This window comes from Muntiacus reevesi, chromosome 3 (assembly GCF_963930625.1).
Source record: "Muntiacus reevesi chromosome 3, mMunRee1.1, whole genome shotgun sequence".
NCBI classification, from domain to species: domain Eukaryota; kingdom Metazoa; phylum Chordata; class Mammalia; order Artiodactyla; family Cervidae; genus Muntiacus; species Muntiacus reevesi.
Window position 1 is genome coordinate 13,010,268 of NC_089251.1, and position 25,195 is coordinate 13,035,462.

The 25,195-nt window shown below is 38.9% G+C and overlaps 2 protein-coding genes and 1 pseudogene across 2 annotated transcripts; all 3 read left to right on the forward strand.

Moving 5' to 3' along the window:
• Nucleotides 1–1,040: 1,040 nt before the first annotated feature.
• Nucleotides 1,041–8,054, forward strand: LOC136163926 (olfactory receptor 1L8-like; annotated as a pseudogene).
• A 3,474-nt stretch (nucleotides 8,055–11,528) lies between these two features.
• LOC136162705 (olfactory receptor 1L8-like) lies at nucleotides 11,529–12,461 on the forward strand. Its single transcript, XM_065927172.1, has one exon. The coding sequence runs from the start codon at nucleotides 11,529–11,531 to the stop codon at nucleotides 12,459–12,461; it is 933 nt and encodes a 310-aa protein (XP_065783244.1).
• A 7,113-nt stretch (nucleotides 12,462–19,574) lies between these two features.
• Nucleotides 19,575–20,519, forward strand: LOC136163927 (olfactory receptor 1L8-like). Its single transcript, XM_065928752.1, has one exon. It carries the CDS (start codon nucleotides 19,575–19,577, stop codon nucleotides 20,517–20,519), a length of 945 nt encoding a protein of 314 aa, XP_065784824.1.
• Nucleotides 20,520–25,195: the final 4,676 nt, after the last annotated feature.

Below are 25,195 nucleotides of genomic sequence, written 5' to 3' on the forward strand. Positions count from 1 at the left end.
TGTCCAATCTTTGTGGTCCCATAAACTTAGACCATCAAGCTCCTCTGTCCATGGAATTCTCCAGGCAAGAATACTGGAGTGGCTTGCCACAGAGTTCAGTAAACAAATGGATGTTGACATTGAGGGACATGCTTCCTTAACAGTTGGGAGCCCAAGATGTGGGGACATGATTAACTTTAAGAAGCTAGAGGGAAAATTAAGTAGCAAAGTAAATTTAAAAATAAAGATGTGTATGGACTGGTAGTATAATTAAGAGTCGGACACAACTGAGGCTGAACTAACTGAAGAAGTATTAACTTCTAAATAAGTGTCTTTGAAGGTAAAACAAGCACAACAGTAAAATATTGTTGGCTTAGGTCTCTTATTCCTTATTTTCCCTGCTGATTATTTTATCAAGCCCCCTTTTTGGAAAGGAAATTCAAAGATAAAGTTTAACATGCCAGTACTGAAAGTTTTTTTTTTATATATAGAGAAAAATCAAACTACCATATCTGAAATAAGTAACCCCCCCCACCTTATTTCTGTTGATCTCTATACCTTTATATGGCTTTATGTCTCTTTATAAAATGCAAAACTAGCTGATGATAGATAGATAGATCCATAGATAGATAAATAAATGAATATACAGATAGATAGATCCTCCATTAGAATGCCAGACCCACAAACAGGCCTAACTGTGCCTTGCTCACAATTGTTTCCCCACACTCAGAATATTTTTTGCAGAATAGGTTCTCAGTAAACAATTGTTTCTAGATTTAGAAGTAAACTAGTGAAGGTTCAACGCTGCTCTTCCTCAAAAGCTCTTGCTATCAACACAAGAAGCATGTGATATCTTAGAATCCGAAGGAAGGGCAAGTTCAAGGACCACAAAGGTGACAAGTCGCCTGTGTGGCATCTAGTCACAACCCTATATGTGGAGGCAGGAAGAAGTGAAGTGAAGGCGGGAAGAAGCACAGACTTATTGGCTTGTTTGTGGTTTTAGTCATAGAGATGTGTGTTACACTGTAGCAATCTTCTCTGTTTTAGTTGGCTCCATGATCATGGAAAGACTCAACCAAACCAGCAGTGTCTCTGAGTTCATCCTCCTGGGACTCTCCTCCCGGCCTGAGGACCAGAAGCCACTCTTCATCCTCTTCCTCATCATATACCTGGTCACCATAACAGGGAATGTGCTCATCATCCTGGCCATCCTGGCCAACAGCGATGGTTCATCTCCTGGCCATCACTGTGAAGTGATCCCCAACTTCACACCCCCATGTATTTTTTCTTGAGTGTCCTGTTTTTCACTGACATTTGCTTCACAACAACCATTGTCCCCCTAGTTGACTTCCTGTCAGAGAAGAAGACCATCTCCTATGCTGGATGTCTGACCCAGATGTATTTTATACATGCCTCTGGTAACACTGACAACTGCCTTCTGGCAGGCATGGCCTTTGACCGGTATGTGGCCATTTGTGATCCCTTCCACTTGACACCATCATGAGTCGCCACCACTGTGTCCTGCTAGTGGCCTTCTCCTGCTCATTGCCTCACCTCCACTCGCTCCTACACATACTTTTGCTGAATCAGCTCACCTTCTGTGACTCCGATGTTAACCATCACTTCCTCTGTGACATCAACCCTCTGCTGAAATTGTCCTGCTTCTCCATATTTGTCAATGATCTTACAATAAAGACAGAAGGACTAGTTGTTTTGGTGACCCCCTTCCTATGCATGTTTTCTCTTCTGTGTGAATCCTTCTTGCAGTTCTCAGGATCCCCTCAGCTGCTGGGAAACACAAAGCCTTCTAAACCTGAGACTCCCACTTTACCTTGGTGGTCCTGTTTTATGGAAGCATCTTCTATGTCTATTTACAGCCCTTGTCCAGCTACACTGTTAGGGACTGAGTGGCTACAATTGTCTACACGGTTCTGTCCTCCATGCTCAACCCTTTCATTTACATTCTGAGAAACAAATACATGAGGAGGGAACCTGGGGAAGCTGATGGGAAGTAGGAAATCCTAGCCAGAAGCTTTCTGGACATGTTCATAGGTTTTGCTGCTCGTTTCTGATACACATAAACTCTTGTAAGTCAGCAAGTATGACTCACATATGTCATAGATGTTGGATTGTGTCCACTTCTTTACACATGCAGCTATCAACCACGGAGACTTTATGATGATTAATAGGATCCAGGTCTACCAAAATCCTGATTTCCAGTTTTCATATATCTACATCTCTCTTCCTGCCTTCCTCTTCTCCAGGAAACTGCATCTTTATTCATTTGTTTTAAGTGCTGTTGAAACCTATGTCTTCCCCCCAAATTTCCTGTAACTGATTTACATCAGTTCAGTGACTTTTGATTCCCTTAATATCCTTCTGCTTCTAGAGAAATGTCTATCATGAACTAGTTTTTTGAAAATCGTTGCAGCGATTTAGAAAAGAGAAGCAGCTAGACAGAGAGTGAAAAGATTGAGACACTTACAAAACTGAACTTCTACCAAGTGAGGAATATGTCTGGTCCAACAGTTATACAGGGATTGTGCCTCTTCCTTCTCCTATGTTTTTGACCACAGGAAGTTCTGGGCTCTGTAGTGAACAAGAGTTCAACTCTTAGCCCTGCTTAGTCAATTGACCTATTAAATCAGCACACAACTGCCCTGATAATCAGGCCAGGGTGCATGAGGCTGAGTTGCCTCTGGGTCTCTACCCTGGTCATCTGATATTTGTGTCTCAAGGCACACTGGCTCTCTTGCCCCCTCTTTTAGCTTCAGTTCCCTTAAAGATTCCCTTATTGCCACCATCATAACCATCCAGATCTGTCTGCTTCCCAGGGAAAGAGTTGTATGTACTTAGAATTATTCTCAGTAGCTTTTGAGCAGAGTCTTATAACTGATATGTGAGCACTGAAAGCAGATATAACTAAGATCTCCCGGTACCATGCAGAGATATATTAAGCTGCTCTGGGAAGTAGAGAGTCATCTAGACAAGGACTTTATTCTGTTCATTTTTGTTTCATCCTTTATTTTCCATTATTTAGTATGTGATTTTAGGCTTTATTTTATAACAATATTTTATCATTTATTAATACTATTCTCCTACATTCTTCCCAGGGTTACTATTCAGTAGGTCACATGTGGGGCTTGTGAATCTGTACTTTAATAAGCAATTCCTAGAGAAAACTAACCAGGACTTTAAAAAAATATGTGTTTATTTTATTTGTTTATTTTTGGTTGTGCTGGGTCTTCGTTGCTGCATGGGCTTTCTCCAGTTGCTGTGAATAGGACTACTCTTCCTCTGTGCACAGGCTTCTCATTGCAGTGGCTTCTCTTGTTGCAGAACACAGGCTCTAGAGCACATGGGTTCAGTAATCATAGAGCACGGTCTCAGTTGCTCCGCAGCATGTGGAATCTTCTCAGACCAGGACTCAAACTTCTGTTCCCTGCCTTGGCAGATGGATTTTTAACCAGTAGAACCACCAAGGAAAACCCTAAACTGGTTTTTATGTGAGAAAACTTTCTCACATAAACATGACTGAAAATTTCTGATCACTCCTTATGTCCCATTGTTTGAATTTCTTAAACCCATGCCTCTAGTAATACTCTATGAACTGTATAAAGCTACATGTAAAGAGACACTCGCTGCTTCCAGCATTGTTTATGAAAGTAAAACATTAGAAGAATTAGAAACAACCAGATGTCCATCAATAGGGAATTAGATAAATAATGGTGCCTTTTTTCCATAGAAAGAAAGAATATGTAATAGTTACAAATAATGAGATGCATATCTATCACTGACCTGAAAAACTCTTATGAATACAAAGCAAAATGTTTAAGAGAAAACCTGCTAAGATAAATATATATATATATACATATATATGTGTGTGTGTGTGTGTGTGTGTATGTGAATGTGTATATATACTTGATGAGTATATTTAAGTAGATATGTTTGTGTTACTGGTGAGACTATTAATATATGTCCAGGGGAAAATCCTCCCATTAAAAATAATTAATTCAGGCCCATAAAATTATATACATAGTATGTTGTTGGACTTAATGTTTGAATATATTGTTTCCCTATATGTGGATAAAAAGTAAATTAGTAGCCTGTATTAAATTTTTTAATAAAATATTTAATCCAATGACAGAACAATGGACAAAGGAAGGAGGAAATAATGTTTGCTTTTTAGTTCATGCATATTTTTAACATTGAAATTTATTGAGGGGACATAGATTTTTTTGTCTAATTAAAACATTAATCACTAAGACAAGTGTAATAAAATCTGACACTCTGTTGTTCATCTTCATCATTTTTTTTCCATTTATTTTTATTAGTTGGAGGCTAATTACTTTACAATATTGTAGTGATTTTTGCCATACATTGACATGAATCAGCCATGGATTTACATCACTTTTATTTTGTTTAAACAGCAATAATGTCATGCCAGCACAGGAAAGAGAATATATTAAGGAGATCAGATCAGTAAAGGGACCCTCCATTCAGTGTCCTGATTCTCATACTGGGAGGAACTAAATAAAGATGAAACACTCAATGCGTGCAACAATCACAGCTCTACACAACGTAGAGTTATCAACATCAACACTTTGGATTTGAAAGAGAAAATATTGATCTTAACAGTTTCCTCCAAGACTAAGCATGACCATGGACCTTTGACTATCTCCCTTGAGTCAGTTTGAGTGAGGTCCAAGAAATTTCATTTCTAACAAGTACTCAGGTGATGCGACGTACTAAGAAACAATACTATGAGAATCACTAGTCTGCCAGACATCAAGGCTCGCTATATACCTATGGTCATTAAGGCTCTGTGGATACTGGTGAAGGGCAAGACAAGACAGCTAGCATATGATCAAGAACCCAGAAATACACCCACACGTTGGTATACACTTGACTTATGAAGGAGGCACTGAAGAGCATCTTTTCATGAATGGAGCTAAGAGTGTTGGACATTCACATGGAAAAATAAAACTGGATTTCTACCACACACTGTGTGCCAGACTGAGCTCCTGATGAATTACAAACTTACATATGAAAACCAAAAGCTATTAGGTTTTTTTCCTTTATTTTTATTAGTTGGAGGCTAATTACTTTACAGTATTATAGTGGGTTTTGCCATACATTGACATGAATCAGCCATGGATTTACATGTGTTCGCCATCCTGAACCCCTCTCCCACCTCCCTCTCCATCCCATCCCTCTGGGTCTTCCCAGTGCACCAGCCCCCAGCACTTGTCTCATGCATCCAACCTGGATTGGCGATCTGTTTCACACTTGATAATATACATGTTTCAATTTTATCCTCTCAGATGATCCCACCCTCGCTTTCTCCCATAGAGTCCAAAAGTCTGTTCTATACATCTGTGTCTCTTTTTCTGTCTTGCGTATAGGGTTATCATTACCATATTTCTAAATTCCATATATATGTGTTAGTATACTGTATTGGTCTTTATCTTTCTGGCTTACTTCACTCTGTATAATGGGCTCCAGTTTCATCCATTTCATTAGAACTGATTCAAATGTATTCTTTTTAATGGCTGAGTAATACTCCATTGTGTATACGTACCATAGCTTTCTTATCCATTTATCTGCTGATGGGCATCTAGGTTGCTTCCATGTCCTGGCTATTATAAACAGTGCTGTGATGAACATTGGGGTACACATGTCTCTTTCAGTTCTAGTTTCCTCAGTGTGTATGCCAAGGAGTGGGATTGCTGGGTCATATAGCAGTTCTATTTCAAGTTTTTTAAGGAATCTCCATACTGTTCTCCATACTGGATGTATTAGTTTGCATTCCCACCAACAGTGTAAGAGGGTTCCCTTTTCTCCACACCCTCTCCAGCATTTATTGCTTGTAGACTTTTGGATAGCAGCCATTCTGACTGGCATGTAATGGTACCTCATTGTGGTTTTGATTGCTATTAGTTTTGAGAAAATAATATAGGAGATTATCTTTGTCTTCTTAAGATAGAAATACATTTCTTCAATAAGAAACAGAAAGCACTAACCATAAAAGAAACGAGTAAACTGGACTATGTTCAAATCAAAGGACATTATAGAAGAAAAAGACAAATGACAGAATGGTAGATGATATTTGAAATTCACAAAACCAACAAAACACTCAGATTAAGAGTACGTAAATATCCCAAGAAATCAGTAAGAAAAGCATGCAGAGCCAGGAGTTGAGGGGGATGGGTATCCATGAAAAAAGAATTGAATAAACATTTCACAAAAGAGAAGGAAATCTAAATGACCAATAATCATGAAAAGATGCTGCATTTCATTAATAATCAAGAGAAATTCAAATTGAATCACAATGGGAAGTCATTGCACACCAATAGATAACAAAAATTAGAATTCTGAGGATAACTATTAAGGGTTTAAAAAAAATTTACAAATATAGAATTGTGCTCTAGAGAAATAAGTGTGGAATATGTGTGTGTTAGTCACTCGGTTGTGTCCAACTCTTCACGATCCTGTAGATTGTAGCTCCTCTGTCCATGGAATTCTCCAGGCAAGAATACTGGAGTGGGTAGCCATTCCCTTCTCCAGGGGATCTTCCTGACCAATGGATTGAACTTTGGTCTCCTGCACTGCAGGCAGATTCTTTACCATCTGATTCACCAGGGAAGTAGAACTATAAATTGATAGAGTCATGTTGGGAAACAATTTGTTATCATCTATAAAGTACAGGTAAAGATATAGCATGGTGACTCAGTGTAACAAGACTGTGTTATATATTTGAAGTTGTTATGACAATAGATTTTAAAAGTTGTCACTACAGACATCATAACTATGTATATTAACTATCATTATTGTGGTAATCATTCTGTAATAAAAGCATCTATCAAATCACTGTGTTGAACACTTTAAACAGTGTTATGTGTCCATTATATCTCAATAAAGCTGAAATAAATAAATAATACTTGTCAAGAGGATGTCAAGAGAATGAATAGAAAGACAGACACATGAATAGTAAGTGGAGGAGACAAAACCCAAAGCCAAGACTTTCTGTCTCTACATTATTTATTCTTGATATGTAGATGAAAGTTTAATACATAAAATCACCACAAAGGAAAAGGACTCATGGGTATTGCATGAGGCAGTGGTTTATTCTGAGGGCAATAGTCGATTGTACTTTCTTTCCTAGAACTTTACTATGGATACTGTTCACCAAAATACACAATATTTTCTGTATAAAATTCAAAAGGAAATTTCCTCTCCAATTTTCATGCCAAGAATCAGTTTTATCCTCATTTAGTAAAGGAAGAACCTGGGGCTTCTAAAGGCTAAGAAACTTCTTAAACATAATTACTAACAGAAAAGGGCAGTATTCTAATAAATATCTCTTTTCCTCAACACTAAACTTCAAACACTGCTCTGAGAATAAATCCTGAAAAAACATGCATTTTTATCCAACATCTATTTGCTACATATGACAATATCCTTTGCATGGCTCTGGGCATTAAACATACATAAACATTAGCTGCATACCACATGGAAAAATGCCTAGTCCACATGCCAACCCAGATACTGGAAAGCATAGACACTGAGAGCACATAGATCTACCACTGCATTCCCTGAAAGCTTTAACCTTCCAATATGTTAACCTATGACCTGCCAGGATATAGAATACACATTTGAATGTCCTAAAATAAAAATATTCACCCCAATGAGTATTTGTCCATTCTTGATAAAACATATCAATTGGGGAAACTGAAACATGCCCATAAGATAGTGCACTGAGGTTCAGAAACTCTGAGATTAGTCCCAACATCTAAACAGGAAATCTCAAGGGTCCCCTGTCCCCCTGGAGTCAGTTATGCTAGCTGTGATTTCCATTCTGCTTTCTCTGTCTACAGAGATCCCAGGACAACCTCTCTAGAGAGGTCATCACACCTCAACTCCCTCAGCCTAATAAGCACCCCAAAGGCCAGCAGAGCAGACTTCAGACTCATGAGAAGTTGGCTGAGCTTCCTCAATCAGGAGAGTCCTCCCACTTGAGTCAGAGCATCTCTGCCTTCTGCGATCTGGAGCTGGCAGAAGCAGTAGAGAACTAGGGACCAGGTGTTAGGAAAGAGGTGGGGGTTGAGGTCAGGGAAGGGAAACGTGTTATCCCTTTGAAGTAGTGTATCAGCTCCTCCTCCATCCCTGCTTGTCTCTGTCAATCAGCCCGGAAGTACATAGGAGACATATGAGGAAGCTGAACTTTGGCTGAGAAGCAGACTTTACCTGATAAACAGAACTGGTGCACATCATCTTCTGGAGTGGTTGGGAAGGAAAGAAAAGCATCTGGAGTGGAGGTGAGCTTCAGAAGCTGGCCACTCACTTGGCTACTCCAGCCCAGTTTGGTACCTTACTCTTTTCTCCCTGATACTTTCAAATATTTCATGGATTGAGAAGTCATAGGTCCATCGTGGTAAAACTTCCTTTTGGAATTTGGTTTTAAGTCCATCCAGTTGGACTTCTAGGCCATATATACCATTTGTTTTTTTTGGAGACAAAAGCCCAACAATAGAAAGAAAAGAGAGAGAGAGGGAAAAAAAAAAAAAAGATTGCAATCTTCACCTGATCCACTCACCCTCTGCTTTTAGAATATTCTTTCTGATTCTCTAGTCAAAAACCTTCCTCCTCTTTTCTAGTCTTCAACCTGGGTATTCCTCCTTTCTCTGACCTAGAGCAATCAATCCCATTAATTCACCAAATCTCCACTAATTTTTGTATTGCACATTCCACAGGCAGCTCTTTCACAATGACTCACATTTAAATATTGTTCTATGTGTGATGTACTGCTTTACAGACATAATGTCTCCCTTGTTATTCAGAAAACATCAGGAACCAGCTTGTGAGCAGGTGATGCAAGATAAATCAATGAGGGAGATCAAATCCCTCACTGTTTGTCTTCAGCCCAGGGTACTGTCCCCTGCACGACTCCAACACCAACACCAGACATGTCCTGGTCATACATGGCCAATTTTTCCACCCAATTTGATCAGGTAATCATAGATATTCAGATTTTCAAATTCCACCATCTCTACAACACAGAAAGATAGGCCACCTCTCTAGCAAATACAAGGATAAATTCTGAATATGGAAGAAGAAAGCATGTCAGATAAGGAGGATAGAAGGGCAAACTGTGTAGGAAATTATCAAAACAATTAAAATAGTGCCTATGTTGATTGTGATAGACAATTAGCATACCAAACCTAGAGGAGCAGTAGCATAATACTAGAGAGCATAAACTTACAGTGAGCCAGCTTGGAGTTCAAATTCTGATTGCTCTTCACATCCTTGAAAGGGAAAATGAAAGTTGCTCAGTCGTGTCCAACTCTTTGCAACACCATGGACTATACAGTCCACAGAATTCTCCAGGCCAGAATACTGGAGTGGGTAGCCTTTCCCTTCTCCAGGGGATCTTCCCAACCCAGAGATTGAACCCAGGTCTCCCACATTGCAGGTGGATTCTTTACCAACTGAGCTATCAGGGAAGGCTTAATGTCCTTAGTGAACTTCAACAAACCACTTCAACTCTGTAAGCCTTAGTCTCTTGAAATGCTTCATAATTCCTTAGGATTTAGTAGGATGCTTAGTATAAACTTGATAGATAATACTTACTCACAAATATTGGTCATTATTATTAACTTTAATTACCAATTCATCCAATTATTCAATGCATAAACAAATATTCCTTCCATAAAAACTTGCAAAATCCTGAAATTAGCCAGACAATTTGGCAATGAGGGATGTGATATGTTACGTACATAAATTAATTGATTTTGAGAACATCAAGAAAGAGATAAAGGAAGGTGACACAGGGACTGATGAGGATCAACAACTTCTCCTGCATGCTGACAATATGCTGTCTCTCTTCTAAGTGTTTTCATGCATTATTTCACTAAATTTTCATAAGAATGTGAATATTTGTGTCCAACATTACACATGAAGTATTTGAAGTTTAAAGATATTTGATAACTTAGAATATGAGCATTTAATTGTAAATGAAGCAACATATTAATTTAACAATGTTAAATAAATTAATATATCAATAAATAAATTAATATATAATATAAGACTTTAAGGGCTTCCCAGGTTTTGCTAGTGGTAAAGGATCTGCCTGCCAGTGCAAGAGATGTAAGAGACATGGATTCAATCCCTGGGAAGTTCTCCCAGAGAAGGGAATGGCACCGCACTCCAGTATTCTTGCCTGGAAAATTCCATGGGCAAAGATCCTGACAGGCTATAGTCCATGGGGCCTCAATGAATTGAACACGACTGAGTGACTGAGCACACACACACACACACACACACACACACACAAACAAGGCTTTAAAATGCCTTAAAGTTCCAGTGCAATATGTCCATTTAAAATGTATTAAAGAATACACTGCCTCTGAAAATTAGTTTAAACACTTTAATGATATAAGTGTATTCATTGTAGGGATTTTTATGGTAAGCAAGAATATATAAATAACCAATGTCTCAAAATGTTTGAAATTTCCGATGTAATGTGTAATTCACAAAGTATGGATGAATATGCTGGCTCTAAAAATTTCTTTAAAGAATGTTTGCTGATGTAAGATCTATCATTATAGAGTATTTTGTAGTAGCAAGAAAGAGAGGCAATTTTGATGTCCATTATTAGGTGACTGGGTATGACTGGAAAACACATGCTTACATGTTTCTCATAGATGTCTTTGAATAAATACATGAGAGAAGAAATTTTAAAACATGAATTGAACAGTTAACAATGGGTGCTCTTCTGTACAAATATGGTTTAGGACAGGGGATTAGTGAAAGGAAAAATGGTTTATGAAAGAGGGGAGACTTGCATAGACTGCTGTTAGCATGCCGTGAGCTGAGGAGGGTGAACCTCTCATTCTGTGTCCAGACAAGGAAAGAAACACTGTTGAACCGGATTCAACGTTCCTCTTGGATAGTCCCTGTTGATTATTTTGGCAAATGCTTATTTCTATTGAAGACATGCAAAGATAAAGTTTAATTTTATAATGATTGAATTTGCTTTGATAAAGAATGGGAGTCCTGTGACTTCAGTATCTAAAATACTTCCCACCCCCAATGATCTCTATCCTCTTACACTATTAATATCCTATTTTTTTAACACATGTATTGCTATTTGATATTATATTACATATACTGTTTGTAATAATCTGACCTATAATCAGCCAAGCTACATGAATTACACAAAGGCAAAGATTTCTGTTTTATTTCTGTATTCCCAGCAATAGAGATTTCCTAGATTTCCCAGACTAGGAACTAAGGAACTTGAATTAGAGGTTTCTAAAGGAAAACTCTCCATCTGTACCTCCTGGTTTCAACAGAGGACCCTTATGATAACATGGATTTGGGAACGGAGGACCACATCAAAGACCACGAGGGTTACAAGCATTCCCAGTACAGCTGCAAATAGTGACCAGACAGAGGAAACAAAGACTCGCTGGGTTCTTGTGATTTGGGCTGTGGAATTGGAGCATGATAAATAACAAACCTTCTTGTATCTAACTAGACCCAAGTCAATGGAAAGACTCAACCAAACCAGCAGTGTCTCTGAGTTCATCCTCCTGGGACTCTCCTCCCGGCCGGAGGACCAGAAGCCACTCTTCATCCTCTTCTTCATCATGTACCTGATTACTATAACAGGGAATGTGCTCATCATCCTGGCCATCCGCTCTGACCCCCAACTGCACACCCCCATGTATGTCTTCTTGAGTGTCCTGTCTTTCATTGACATTTGGTATACAACAACCATTGTCCCCAAGATGCTGGTGAACTTCTTGTCGGAGAAGAAGACCATCTCCTATGCTGGATGTCTGACCCAGATGTATTTTTTCTGTGCTTTGGGCAACACTGATAATTGTCTTCTGGCAGCCATGGCCTATGATCGCTATGTGGCCATCTGTGATCCCTTCCACTATGTCACCATCATGAGCCGCCGCACCTGTGTCCTGCTGGTGGCCATGTCCTGTTCATTGCCTCACTTTCACTCACTCCTACACATACTTTTGCTGAATCAGCTCACCTTCTGCAACTCCAATGTTGTCCACCACTTCCTCTGTGACATCAACCCTCTGCTGAAATTGTCCTGCTCCTCCATATTTGTCAATGATCTCACAATAAAGACAGAAGGACTGGTGTTTTGGGTGACCCCCTTCCTATGCATTGTTTTCTCATATGTGCGAATCCTCATAGCAGTTCTCAGGATCCCCTCAGCTGCAGGGAAACGCAAAGCCTTCTCCACCTGTGGCTCCCACTTTACTGTGGTGATCCTGTTTTATGGAAGCATCTTCTATGTCTATTTACAGCCCTTGTCCAGCTACACTGTTCGGGACCGAGTGGCGACACTTGTCTACACGGTTCTGTCCTCCATGCTCAACCCTTTCATTTACAGTCTGAGAAACAAAGACATGAAGAGGGGCCTGAGGAAGCTGATGGGCAGGAGGAAATCCTAGCCAGAAGGAGGAAATCCTAGCCTTTTGGGGCTATATTCATGGGTTTCTCTGAGGCTCTAGATCCTGTTTCTGCTGGTTCTCGATATACATAATAAACTCCTGTAGGTCAGCAGGTACGACTCACATGTGTCACGGATGTTGGGTTGTGTCCACTTCTTTACACATACAACCAGTAACCATGGAGACTTTATGATGATTCAGTAATAGGCTCCAGGTCTACCAAAATCTTGACTTCCAGTTTTCATATATCGGCATCTCTCTTCCTGTCTTCCTCTGCACCAGGAAACCACATCTTTTTCATTGCTCCAAATGCTGTTGAAACCCTTGTTTCCCACAAAATTTCCTAGAACTTAACATATATCTGTTCAGTAACTTTTGATTCCCTTAATCAAATTTGGCTCTCGATGTAATTTCTGTAATAAACTAGCTTTTTGAAAGTCGTTGCAGTGATTCAGAAAAGGAGAAGCAGAGAGAGAGTGACAGGATTGAGACTCTTAAGAAATGGAAACTTCCACCAAACAAGAACTGTATCTAGTGCAACAGCTATCCAGGGATTGTGCCTCTTCCGTCTTCCATATTTTTGACAACACAATGTTCTGGGCTCTGTAGTGAACAAAAGCCCAACTCTTAGCCCCTCTTAGCTAGGTGACCTAGTAGTTCAGCACACAACTGCCCTGATTATCAGGTCAGTGTGCATGAGGCTGTGTTGCCTCTGGGTCTCTACCCTGGTCATCTGGTGCCTCAAATATGCCTCAGGGCACTGGTTTTGTTCCCTCTCTCAGCTTTAGTTCCCCTTAGAGCTTCCCCTACCCATAGCCACCATCATAACCATCCAGATCTGTCTGCTTCCCAGAGAAAATACATACATTAATTCTATGTACTTAGAATTAATGATTCTAAGGAGAGTATTAAAACCCACATGTGAACATTAAAGGCAGATATAACTAGGAACTTCCAAAACCATTCAGAGACATACTGAGTGCTCTGGGAAGTAGAGTCATCTAGGCAAGGACTTTATTCTGTTCACTTCTGTTTTTTCCTTTATTCTCTATTATTACTCGGTGATTTTATACTTTATTTTATATCTAAATATTTTATCATTTATTATTCTGCTATGTTCTTCCTGGAGCTATTATTCAATAGGTCTCATGTGGGCCTGTGAATCTGCATTTTAAGGAGCACCCCATTGAAAAGACTAACCTAGTCTTTATGTGGGAAGTTGCATGATTGAAAATTCCCTACCACTCCCTATGTCCCATTATTTGTATTTCTGGACTCATGCCTTCAGTAATGCTATATCAAGCGTATAATCTACATGTATACAGACACTCAATGATTGCAACATTTTTCATAATAGAAAAAATTAGAAAAATTAAAAATAATCTAAATGCCCGTCAATAGAGAAATAGATAAATAGTGGTTCAATTTTTCCATAGAGAGAAATAATCTGTAATAGGTATATATAAGGAGGTATATTTCTAGAACTGACCTGAAAAGCCATTATCAATATATACCAAAATGTCTATGAGTAAACCTGTTAGGGTGAAAAAAAAAAAAGTATATATGTGTGTGGGGGGGTTATATTTTTGTGTATCTGCTGAGATTATATACCCAGTAAGAGAACATACACCCTTACACACAAACACACACACACGTGTGTATATATATATATACACACACACCACTATACAAAAGACTAGAAGGAAATAATGTGTACTTTCAAGTCTGCACATATTTTTAACATCAGAACTTTTATTATTTTTTTTTTTAATTTATTTATTTATTTTTTATTTTTTTTTTTTAAATATTATTTTATTAGTTGGAGGCCAATCACTTTACAACATTTCAGTGGGTTTTGTCATACATTGACATGAATCAGCCATACAGTTACACGTATTCCCCATCCCGATCCCCCCTCCCACCTCCCTCTCCACCCGACTCCTCAGGGTCCTCCCAGTGCACCAGGCCCGAGCACCTGACTCATGTATCCCACCTGGGCTGGTGGTCCGTTTCACCATAGATAATATACATGCTGTTCTTTCAAAACATCCCACCCTCACGTTCTCCCCCAGAGTTCAAAAGTCTGTTCTGTACTTCTGTGTCACTTTTTCTGTTTTGCATATAGGGTTATCGCCACCATCTATCTAAATTCCGTATATATGTGTTAGTATACTGTAATGTTCTTTATCTTTCTGGCTTACTTCACTCACATCAGAACTTTTAGACGGGAACATATTTTTTTTTTTATAAATAAACACCAGTTTTTAAGAGTAGTGTAAAATCTATTGCTCTATTTTTCATCATCATTGAGTTTTGTTTAAGTAGCAATAATATCACGTCATGATAGGAAAGAGCTGATATAAAAGAGGTCAGATCACCAATGGGACCCTCCATTGAATGTCCTGATTGTCCTTTCGATGAACTAGATAAGGAGGAAACACTCCATGCATGAAACAATCGCACTTCTACACAACATAGGGTTTTTGCTATCAACACTTTGGGTTTGGAAGAGAAAATCCTGATCTTCACACTTTTCTGCAAGACTGGGCATGGCCATGAAGCAGTGGCCATGTCCCTTGAGTCAATCTGAGTGAAGTCCAAGAATTTTCATTTCTAACAAGTCCTCAGGTTATGCCACCTACTGATTAAGAAAAATACTTTGAGAATCACTAGTCTACTAGATATCAAGATCCACTACAGACCTATTGTAGTGAAGGCTATGTGGATGTTGGTGAAAGACTAGACATACACGACAGCTGGTATAAAATAGAGAGCCCAGAAACACACACACCCCATCCCCTGTTGGTATACACTTGACATGAATGAGGCGCATCTTTTCTTGAGTGCAGCTTAAGACAGCTGGCAAATCACATGGAAAAATGAAACTGGATTCTTACCACATACCATATGCAAAAATTTACTCCTGATGAATTACAAACTTACATATGAAAACCAAAAACTAAAAATCTTTAGAAAGTAATATAGGAGAATATCTTTTTCTCCTTAAGATAGAAAACCATTTCTTTAATGAGAAACAGAAAGTAAGCACTAATCATAAAAGAAAATTGCAAATTAGACTCTGTTAATATCCAAGACATCATAGCAGAAAAAGACAAATAACAAAATAGTAAAAGGTATTTGAAATTCATAAAACCAATTAAAACATCCAGATTAAGAGTACATAAAGATCCCTAGAAATCAGTAAGAAAAACAGGCAAAGCTGGGGGCTGAGGGAGATGAGGGACTAGGAAAAAAATTAAATAAACATTTCACAAAAGAGAATAAAATCAAAATGACCAATAATCTTATGAAAATATGATGTGTTATGTTAATAATCAGACAAATTCAAATTAAATCACAATGGGAAGCCATTGCACACCAACAGATAACAAAAATTAGAATTCTGAGGATAAATATGAAAAGTTTAAGAAAATATGAAGCAATATAAAATTATGCTGTTAGTAGCAATATAAATTGGTACAGTCACTTGGGAAACAATTTGCTATCATCTGTATAGTTCAACTAAAGATATAACAAGGTGACTAGGTTTAACAAGACTGTGCCGTAAATTTGAAAATTGTTATGACAGTAGATTTTAATAGTTGTCACACAGAAATCAAAACTATGGATATGTTAACTAACATTATTGTGGTCATCATTTTGCAATAAATACATTTGTCAAATCACTGTGTTGTACACATTAAACAATGTTCTATGTCCATTATTTCTCAATAAACTGGAAATAGGTAGTATTTGTCAAGAGATTAAATGAATAGAAAGAAAGACAGCCACCTGAAGAGTAATTAGAAGATGCAGGACCCAAACCCAGGACTTTCTGCCTCTATAGTATTTATTCTTAATATGTAGATAAAATTTTTAAATTAAACTCACATGTAAGGAAAAAGATACATGTGTGTTGTATGAGGCACTGGCTTATCCTGAGGGCAGTAGCAGAATGTACATTTTCCCCTATATCCTTGCTGTGAATGATATTCACCAAAATACACAAGTATTCTCTGTAAAAAATCCAAAAGGAAATTTGCTCTCTGATTTCAGTGCCAAGAAGAGTTGTATCTTCATTTAGCAGAGGAAGGACCTGAGGTTCATAGAGGCTAAGTAACTTCTCAAAAGCAACTACTAAGAGGCAAGACCAGCATTCTAATAAGTATCTCTTTTCCTCATCGCTAAACCCCAAAGCTCTGAGACTAAACTCTGAAAAACATGCATTACTTGATCCAAAATCCCTTTGCTATATGACAATGATTGCCTGACCCTGTGATTTAAACATATATGAACTTATATTAGCCTAATCCCACATACAAAAATGTCTAATCCATGTGCCTCCCCAGACACTAGAATGCATATTCACACCATTGAACTACCCCTCACTGAATATCCTAAAAATTGCAACCTTCTCATTTTGACTTGTCTTCCCCAGATCTAGAATACATGTTGGTCGACATCCGAATCCCCCCAAATTAAAGTATTCACCTACATAAATATCTGTCCATCCCTCATAACTCTTAGTTGGGAAAACAGAAGCATGCCCTTGAGATGTCACAGAGAGGTTAAGAAACTCAAAGATCAGTCCCAACATCTAAACAGGAACCCTCAGGGGTCCTCTGTCCCCTTGGAGACAAACCCCCTAGAGAGGTCATTACACCACAACATCCTTAGCCTAAAAAGCATCTGAGAGGTCACAGAACAGACCTCAGACTCGTGAGAAGCTGGCTGTACTGCCACAATCAAGAGAGTCCTCCCACTTGAGTCAGAGCATCTCTGCCTTCTGAGATCTGGAGCTGGGAGAGCAGCAGTGAGCTAGGGACAAGGCATTAAGAAAGAAGGGCGGGAGTTGAGGTCAGGGAAGGAAAACATGTTACCCTTTGGAGTAGTATATCAGCTCCTCCTCCATCCCTGCTTGTCTCCTTATCAATCAGCCCTGAATTTCATGGGAGACACATGAGGAAGCTGAGCTTTGACTGAGAAGCAGACACGACTTGATGAACGGACATGGTGCACATCAGCTTCTGGAGAGGCTGAGGAAGAAAGAAAAGCATCTGGGCATAGAGGTGAGCTTCAGAAGCTGGCCACCCACTTGGCTACTCCAACCCAGTTTGGTACCTTACTTTTTTTCTCCCAGATACTTTCAAATATCTCACAGATTGAGACAGCATAAGTCAAGCAGAACTTCCATGTGGCTTTTGGTCTTTAGTTCAACTGGTTTGATCTCCAACCCATTTATACCATTTGTTTTATTAGAAGTAAAACCCCACCAGTAGAAGGGAAGGAAAAGAAAACCCATCATATTCACAGCCTGATCCACTCACCCTGTGTTTTTAGAACTATTCTTCCTGATTTTCAGATCCAAAACCTTCCTCCTTTTTTTCTAGTCATCAACCTGTATATTCTTCACATCTGTGACCTGCAGCACCCAATCCCATTAATTCACTAACTCTCCACTAATTTTTGTATTCCACATTCCCCAGTCAGTCCTTTCATAAATACTTCACCTTTGAATATTGATCAGTGTGTGATACACTGCTTTCCAGACATAGTATCTCAGTTGCTAGTCATTAAACATCAAGAATGTGTTTGTGAACAGGTGATGGAGGATAAATCAAACTCCCACAGTTCAATTTCAGTCCAGGGCACTGTCCACTGCAGGACCCCAACTCCACTCACTAGACACACAGCGGTCACACATAGTCAAATTTTTCCATCTGATTTTGGCCAGTTTATCATGGAGATTCAAAATTTCAACTTCCTCCATCTCTACTTCACAGAAAGATAGGCTACCTCTTTTGAAACTCCAAGGACTGATTCTGATCATGGAAGAAGAAACATTGCCAGTTAAGGGAGATGGAAGGGTAATTCACATAGGAAACTGTCAAAATGAGGAAAATAGTGTCTGTGCCTGACTGTGATAGACAGTAAATATACCAAAACTAGAGGAGAGGTACCATGACGCTTCAGAGCATAAGCTTGGCGTTCGATACCTGATTGCTATTCAACTCCTTAGTAACCATGAACAAACTGCTTCACCTCTGCAAACCTTAGTTTCCTAAACAATGCATGCTTCACAATTCCTTATCATGGGATTTAGTCAAATGCTTAGCATCAGTTTCATAGGGAATATGTATTTGTATTTGTAAACCCTGGTTGTTACTTTTTGCTTTAACTACTGATACACTCAAATCACTAGATGCATGAACAAATATTCCTTCCATAAAATCTTGCAAAATGATATCATGCCATGAGGTAAAGAGGATTAGTTTCCCATTCTGTGCCCAAACAAGGAAAATAAAACAATGTTGACGTAGCTCCACCATTCTTCTTAGACTTGCCCTGTTGGTTGTTTCAACAAACCCTTATCAGTTTCCCAGACATGCAAAGTTAAATCCAATAGGATAACAACTGAATGTGCTTTAAAAGGAATGATGGTTCTGTGACTTCTGTGTTTCACCATCCACACCCCCCAGCCATCTCCATTGTCTTTATAATACCCTATTTTGTTAACAAAACTTCTCCTTACCTGGTATAATATTATATATTCGGTTTGTCGATTATCTATCTCCCAAAATACTACACAAAGCAAATATTATTTTTTTTGCTATGTTCCCAATAGGAAAACAGTGTTTTACCCAGAGTAGGAACTAAGCAACTTGAATCAAAGAAGACCACTCTAATGGATTCTACAGGAAAACTCTCCTTCTGTACCTACAGCTTGCAATATAAAGTCCTTATGATGCCCATGGATTTGGGAAGCTAAGACCACATCATGGACCATGAGTATGACAAGCTTTCCCTGCACACCTGCTGTGAAAGTGAAAGTGATAGTGGAACCATGGACTGTAGCCTAACAGGCTCCTCTGTCCATGAAATTCATCAGGCAAGAATACTGGAGTGGGTAGCCATTCCCTTCTCCAGGGACTCATCCCAACCCAGGGATTGAACCCAGGTCCCCTGCATTGCAGACAGATTCTTTGGGAAAGTACAGTTGCTAATTGTACCAAAAAGAGGAAATAAAGGCTTGTTGGACTCTCCTGATTTGAACAATGGAATTGGAGCATGTGAAATAACAAAACAGCTTGCATATAACTTAGACCCAAGTCAATGGAAAGACTCAACCAAACCAGCAGTGTCTCTGAGTTCATCCTCCTGGGACTCTCCTCCCGGCCTGAGGACCAGAAGCCACTCTTCATCCTCTTCCTCATCATATACCTGGTCACCATAACAGGGAACCTGCTCATCATCCTGGCCATCCACTCTGACCCCCAACTGCACACCCCCATGTATTTCTTCTTGAGTTTCCTGTCTTTCACTGACATTTGCTTCACAACAACCATTGTCCCCAGGATGCTGGTGAACTTTCTGTCACATAAGACCATCTCCTATGCTGGGTGCCTTACCCAGATGTATTTTATATATGCCTTGGGCAACACTGACAGTTGGCTTCTAGTAGTCATGGCCTTTGACCGCTATGTGGCCATCTGTGACCCCTTCCACTATGTCACCACCATGAGTCACTGCCGCTGTGTCCTGCTGGTGACCTTCTCCTGTTCATTGCCTCACCTCCACTCACTCCTACATACACTTCTACTGAATCAGCTCACCTTCTGTGACTCCAATATTATTCATCATTTTCTCTGTGACCTCAGTCCCCTGATGAAATTATCCTGCTCCCCCACATTTGTCAATGAAATTGTGTTAATGACAGAAGCATCTGCCTTTTTGGTGACTCCTTTTCTATGCATTGCTTTTTCTTACATACGGATCCTCATCACGGTTCTCAAAATTCCCTCAACTTCTGGGAAACGCAAAGCCTTCTCCACATGCGGCTCACACCTCACTGTGGTAACACTCTTTTATGGAAGCATCTTCTATGTCTATCTACAGCCTGTGTCCACCTACACCGTCAGGGACCACGTGGCTACAATTGTCTACACAGTTCTGTCCTCCATGCTCAATCCTTTTATCTACAGCCTAAGAAACAAAGACCTGAATCAAGGTCTGAGGAAGCTGGTGGGCAGAAGGAAACTCCAGACAACACCCTCTTGATGTACACACAAGGGAATCTTCCCCATTTGAATCTGGTTTCTACTGACCCTTGGTGAACAAGCAAGCTCTTGGAGGTTAACATTTTTAACCCATGTGAGAATAGGCATTGTGGTCAATTACATCCATTGATGAAGACTCATTATTTGACTTTGCTTCTGCTTAAATCACGATGTTCTTCACTGTTTCTCCTCTTTCCTATGAAGATTCATCACATTGCATCTTCCAGATAAGATGCTTTAAACCAATCTTTTTCCCACAGATATTTCCTGAACAAATTTCTCTTTTCAAGACTTATCCTCAAAAATCCTTCACATTTCAGTATACTGCTAAAAATAATTACTTAATTTGTAGCTGTTAGATGCCTTTGAAAACATTTGAAAGAGGTGATGGAAGGAAATGAGGAGGAGAAAGAGCACATTTTAGCTAACTTTCACTTTGAATATTTTTATAATTCCTCATTTTTCTCATTCAAAAATGTTTTCGTGTTTAAAACTTAAGTTTTCACTTTTTCTCTTCTCTTAGTTTTTCTATTCCTCCCTCATTATATTGCTATGACTCTATTTCTTTTCAATTTCATCATTTTGTAACCAAACAACTAAAAATTGCTAATGACCAGAAAGCATAAAAGCCAAGAAATTATCCATTCCACAGGGGGAATGTTGAAATCTCTCCTCCCTCTATCTATCACTAAAGTATGTTTTAAAACATATAATTTAATATTTATTCTAGAAATTTCAAGTCTTTAGAATCTCACTTACAGAAATATTACCATAACTGTGTGTTGAGTATAGAGATTTTATCTGCGTGAGTCTGTTTTTAATGTAGAAATAGGCCAAAACATAAAATCTTATCAATAGGAAATAAATCAATTATGATTAATTGCATTATTGTTTTAATATGTAAGGGCTGTAATAGAAGGGAGAATGGGTGACATCTGTGGTTCAAATACTAATGTGCATCCATAAAAAGCCAGAGGTCTGATCTTCAAAGCCGACAACTTTTCCAACCCATCATAATAAAAACAGTGTAAGCCCCAAGTAGTAAATAGATAGTGACTTATTTGGTAATTGTTGTTGTTCATGTTCAACTCTGCCACCCCATGACCTGCAGCATGTCAGGCTTCCCTGTCCTTCACTGTCTCCTGGTGTTTGCTCACACTCATGTCCATTGAGTAGGTGATGCCACCCAACCTTTTCTTCCTCTGTTGCCCCATTCTCCTCCTGCCCTCCATCTTTCCCAACATCAGTTTTTTCCAGTGATTCAGGTCTTTACAGCAGCTGGCCAAAATATTGGAGCTTCAGCTTCAGTATCAGTATCAGTCTTTCCAATGAATGTTCAGGTTTGACTTCCTTTAGGATTGACTGGTTTGATCTCCTTGCTATCCAAGGGACTCTCAAGAGTCTTCTCCAGCATCACAGTTGGAAAGCATCAATTCTTCAGCAGAAATGGACAAAAGAAGCACTCTGGTGAGCCTCATCTTGCTGCATGACTTAGAGGGCAGTAGAGCTGAACCAGAGCTGATTATCCAGAGAAGCCCAGTTTGGGTTAGGACAGGTAGTAATCTGAAAAAGTGGAAGAACCTAGGCAGTTGAGAGAGATCACCTAATGAAAAATATGGGCAGGAAAGGGATTCAATATTCCTTTCTTAAAAACTACCTCAAAGCAAGAGTGTAGTGTTCTTAACTGTTTATCTCATGTGTAGTGCTGAGTCATGGCCAATAGAAGAGATGTTCCAGGATTCATTTTTCCATCAGAGGAAGAATTGGACCAAACTTGCACTAAAACAATTTTCTGAGACCTTTTATTTTGTTGTTCAGTCGCTAAATTGTGTGTGACTCTTTGAGACCCCATGGTCTGCAGCATGCCAGGCTTCTCTGTTCTTCACTATTTCCTGGAGTTTGCTCAAATTCATGCCCATTGAGACCTTTTATATAAAATTTATGTACAATTTAGAGAGACGATGTCAATGAGTTCCTTAAAGACCTGCCTAAACTATAGTAATTTGGGATTATCACTTTAGTCACACATTATTATGTTTGCTATCACGCTAGGAGGATGCCTGCCTTTGAACCTCTGTGACACACTGTGACTGTCAGGTAGTAACTGCTGCTTTATATTTCTGTAACCAGAATAGCACCCTGGTTAAAGCAAGTACTTGATTATGAGAGAGACACATTACTGTCCTCTGCCTGACACATTGGAATCAAATTTGGTCTTTTAACTACACCAGATTTGAATGTGAATGGAAAACTATACTGGAAGGAATTTAAAAAGTTAAAAATGGAACTGCTACATGATCCAGCAATTTCACTTCTGGGTATTTACCTGAATAAAACAAAAACACTAATCCAAAAAAAATGCACCCTGATGTTCACTGAGGCATTATTTACAATAACGAAGGTATGAAAGCTAACTCAGTGCTCATCAGCAGATAAATAGATTTTTTAAAAGATGTGTTATGCACGAAACAGAGCAGGATGCTATTGTTGGGTGGTGCCAACTCCCACCAGCACCATGTCCTCTGCCTGCCTTTTGTCTATGGAAAAGTTTAATCAAAGAATAAGTTTAATCAGAGAAGAAACACAGAAACAAAAGAAAACAGTCAAAGGAGACCAAATAGTAATAATGTGGTCATTAAGCATGAACTAAAGTCAAGGACCTTTAGCTCTTTCTTAAGGGCTGTAGATAATATTCTGAGCCATATCCTGTGAGCTGTCTTACAGATACTAGAGTACCACGGGGAGAAGTTAACTACTTGATGATCAGACTGCACCCAGGACATGAGGGGCCACAATTCTGAGAACCGGCTGAAAAAAAAAAAAGGGCACATATGAACCTTGAAACTGAAGATTAACTGTACCTAAAACAACGAAGATGATGCTGGTCAGACCACTGATGACCAATTTGAAAATGACTATGCTGTTTCTATATGTAGCTCACCCCTACTCCCACCCTACCTCACTCCCACCCTCCCACCCCCCTGCCACTCTGTCTGTAAAATCTCTCATACCCTGCTTGTTGGGGTCGGGATGGAAGTCGGCCTTGGACAGATGTCGGTCACCCTCCCACGCTGTTGCCGGCACCTGAAATAAAGCAAACTTTTCTCTCCACCAACCTGGTCTGTCTGTTGACAGAGGTGAGCAGTCAAACCCCACATATCTTTCAGTAACATGCATATAAAATGGAATATTAGCCATAAAAAATGAAATCTTGCCATTTGCAACAAGATGAATGAGCTTGAGGATATTATGCTAAGTGAAATAAGTCACACAGAGAAAGAAAAATATCATACAGTATCACTTTAATATGGAATCTAAAAAACAAAGCAAAATGAAAACAGACTCATAAATACAGAGAACAAATGGGTGATAGCCAGAGGGGATTTGGAGGGGAGGGGGAAAGTAGAAGGGGATTAAGAGATACAAGCTCCCAGTTATACATAAATAAGCTGCAGAGATGCAATATACATCATAAGAAGTATGATCAATAATAAGGTAATAAATCTGTATGAGGACAGAGGATTACTGATTCACAGATATAGAGAACAAACTAGTTGCTATCACTGGTGAGAGGGAAGAGGGGAGGGGCAATATAGGGTTAGGGATTTTTTTAAGGTTATTATGGAATTACGTGAAATCATGTAAGTGAAACCTCAAAATTGTAAAGCACTATATAATTTAAAAAATCTTTCATTGAATAAAAACAAGGATCTAAATAAAACAATTTATATGGAATTTTAAAAGATGGTAATGATAATCCTATATGCAAAACAGAAAAAGAGACACAGATGTACAGAACAGACTTTGGGACTCTGTGGCAGGAGGCGAGGGTGGGATGTTCTGAGAGAATAGCATTGAAACAAGTATACTGTCAAAGGTGAAACAGATCACCAGCCCAGGTTGGATGCATGAGACAAGTGCTCAGGGCTGGTGCACTGGGAAGACCCAGAGGGATGGGATGGGGAGGGAGGTGGGAGGGGGGTTCAGGATGGGGAACACATGTAAAGCCATGGCTGACTCATGTAAATGTATGGCAAAAACCACTACAATATTGTAAAGTAATTAGCCTCCAACTAATAAAAATAAATGAAAAAAAAAAATTTCCCCTTAAAAAAATAAAACAGAGAAAGACAAATACTGTCTGGTAATACTTATATGTAGACTACTGAAAAAACAAACTATTGAAAAAAAGGCACCGATTCATGGATACATGGAACAAACTATAGGTTAGCAGTAGGGAAGAGGGGAGGGAAGAGGCAAGATAGCGGTAAAGAATTAAGAGTTACCAACCACTATGCAGAAAATAAGTAACTTACAAGGACATATTGTTCGGCACATGGAATATACACAATATTTTATAGTAACTATAAATGGAATATGACTTTAAAAATTATGAATCACTGTGTTGGATACCCAAACTTATATAATATTATATACTAACTATACCTCAATTTGAAAAAAAAATTTTTAATTTCTGAGTGAGCAGATATAAAAGTTCTCACCAAAACAAATCAATAAGTTGTAACCATGTAAGCATATGAATGTGTTAACTAACATTACTGTAGCGATCATTCTTCAAAAACTACATTTTCTGTGTGAGGCAGTGGTACTCTGAGGGTGGTAGCAGAATGTGTTTTATTTCCTATAATATTGTTGTAGGTATTATTCACCGTAATA

Bases quoted from the DNA above. Each gene is read 5' to 3' on its own strand.
- LOC136163927 (XM_065928752.1), top strand. From the start codon at position 19,575: ATGGAAAGACTCAACCAAACCAGCAGTGTCTCTGAGTTCATCCTCCTG.
- LOC136162705 (XM_065927172.1), top strand. From the start codon at position 11,529: ATGGAAAGACTCAACCAAACCAGCAGTGTCTCTGAGTTCATCCTCCTG.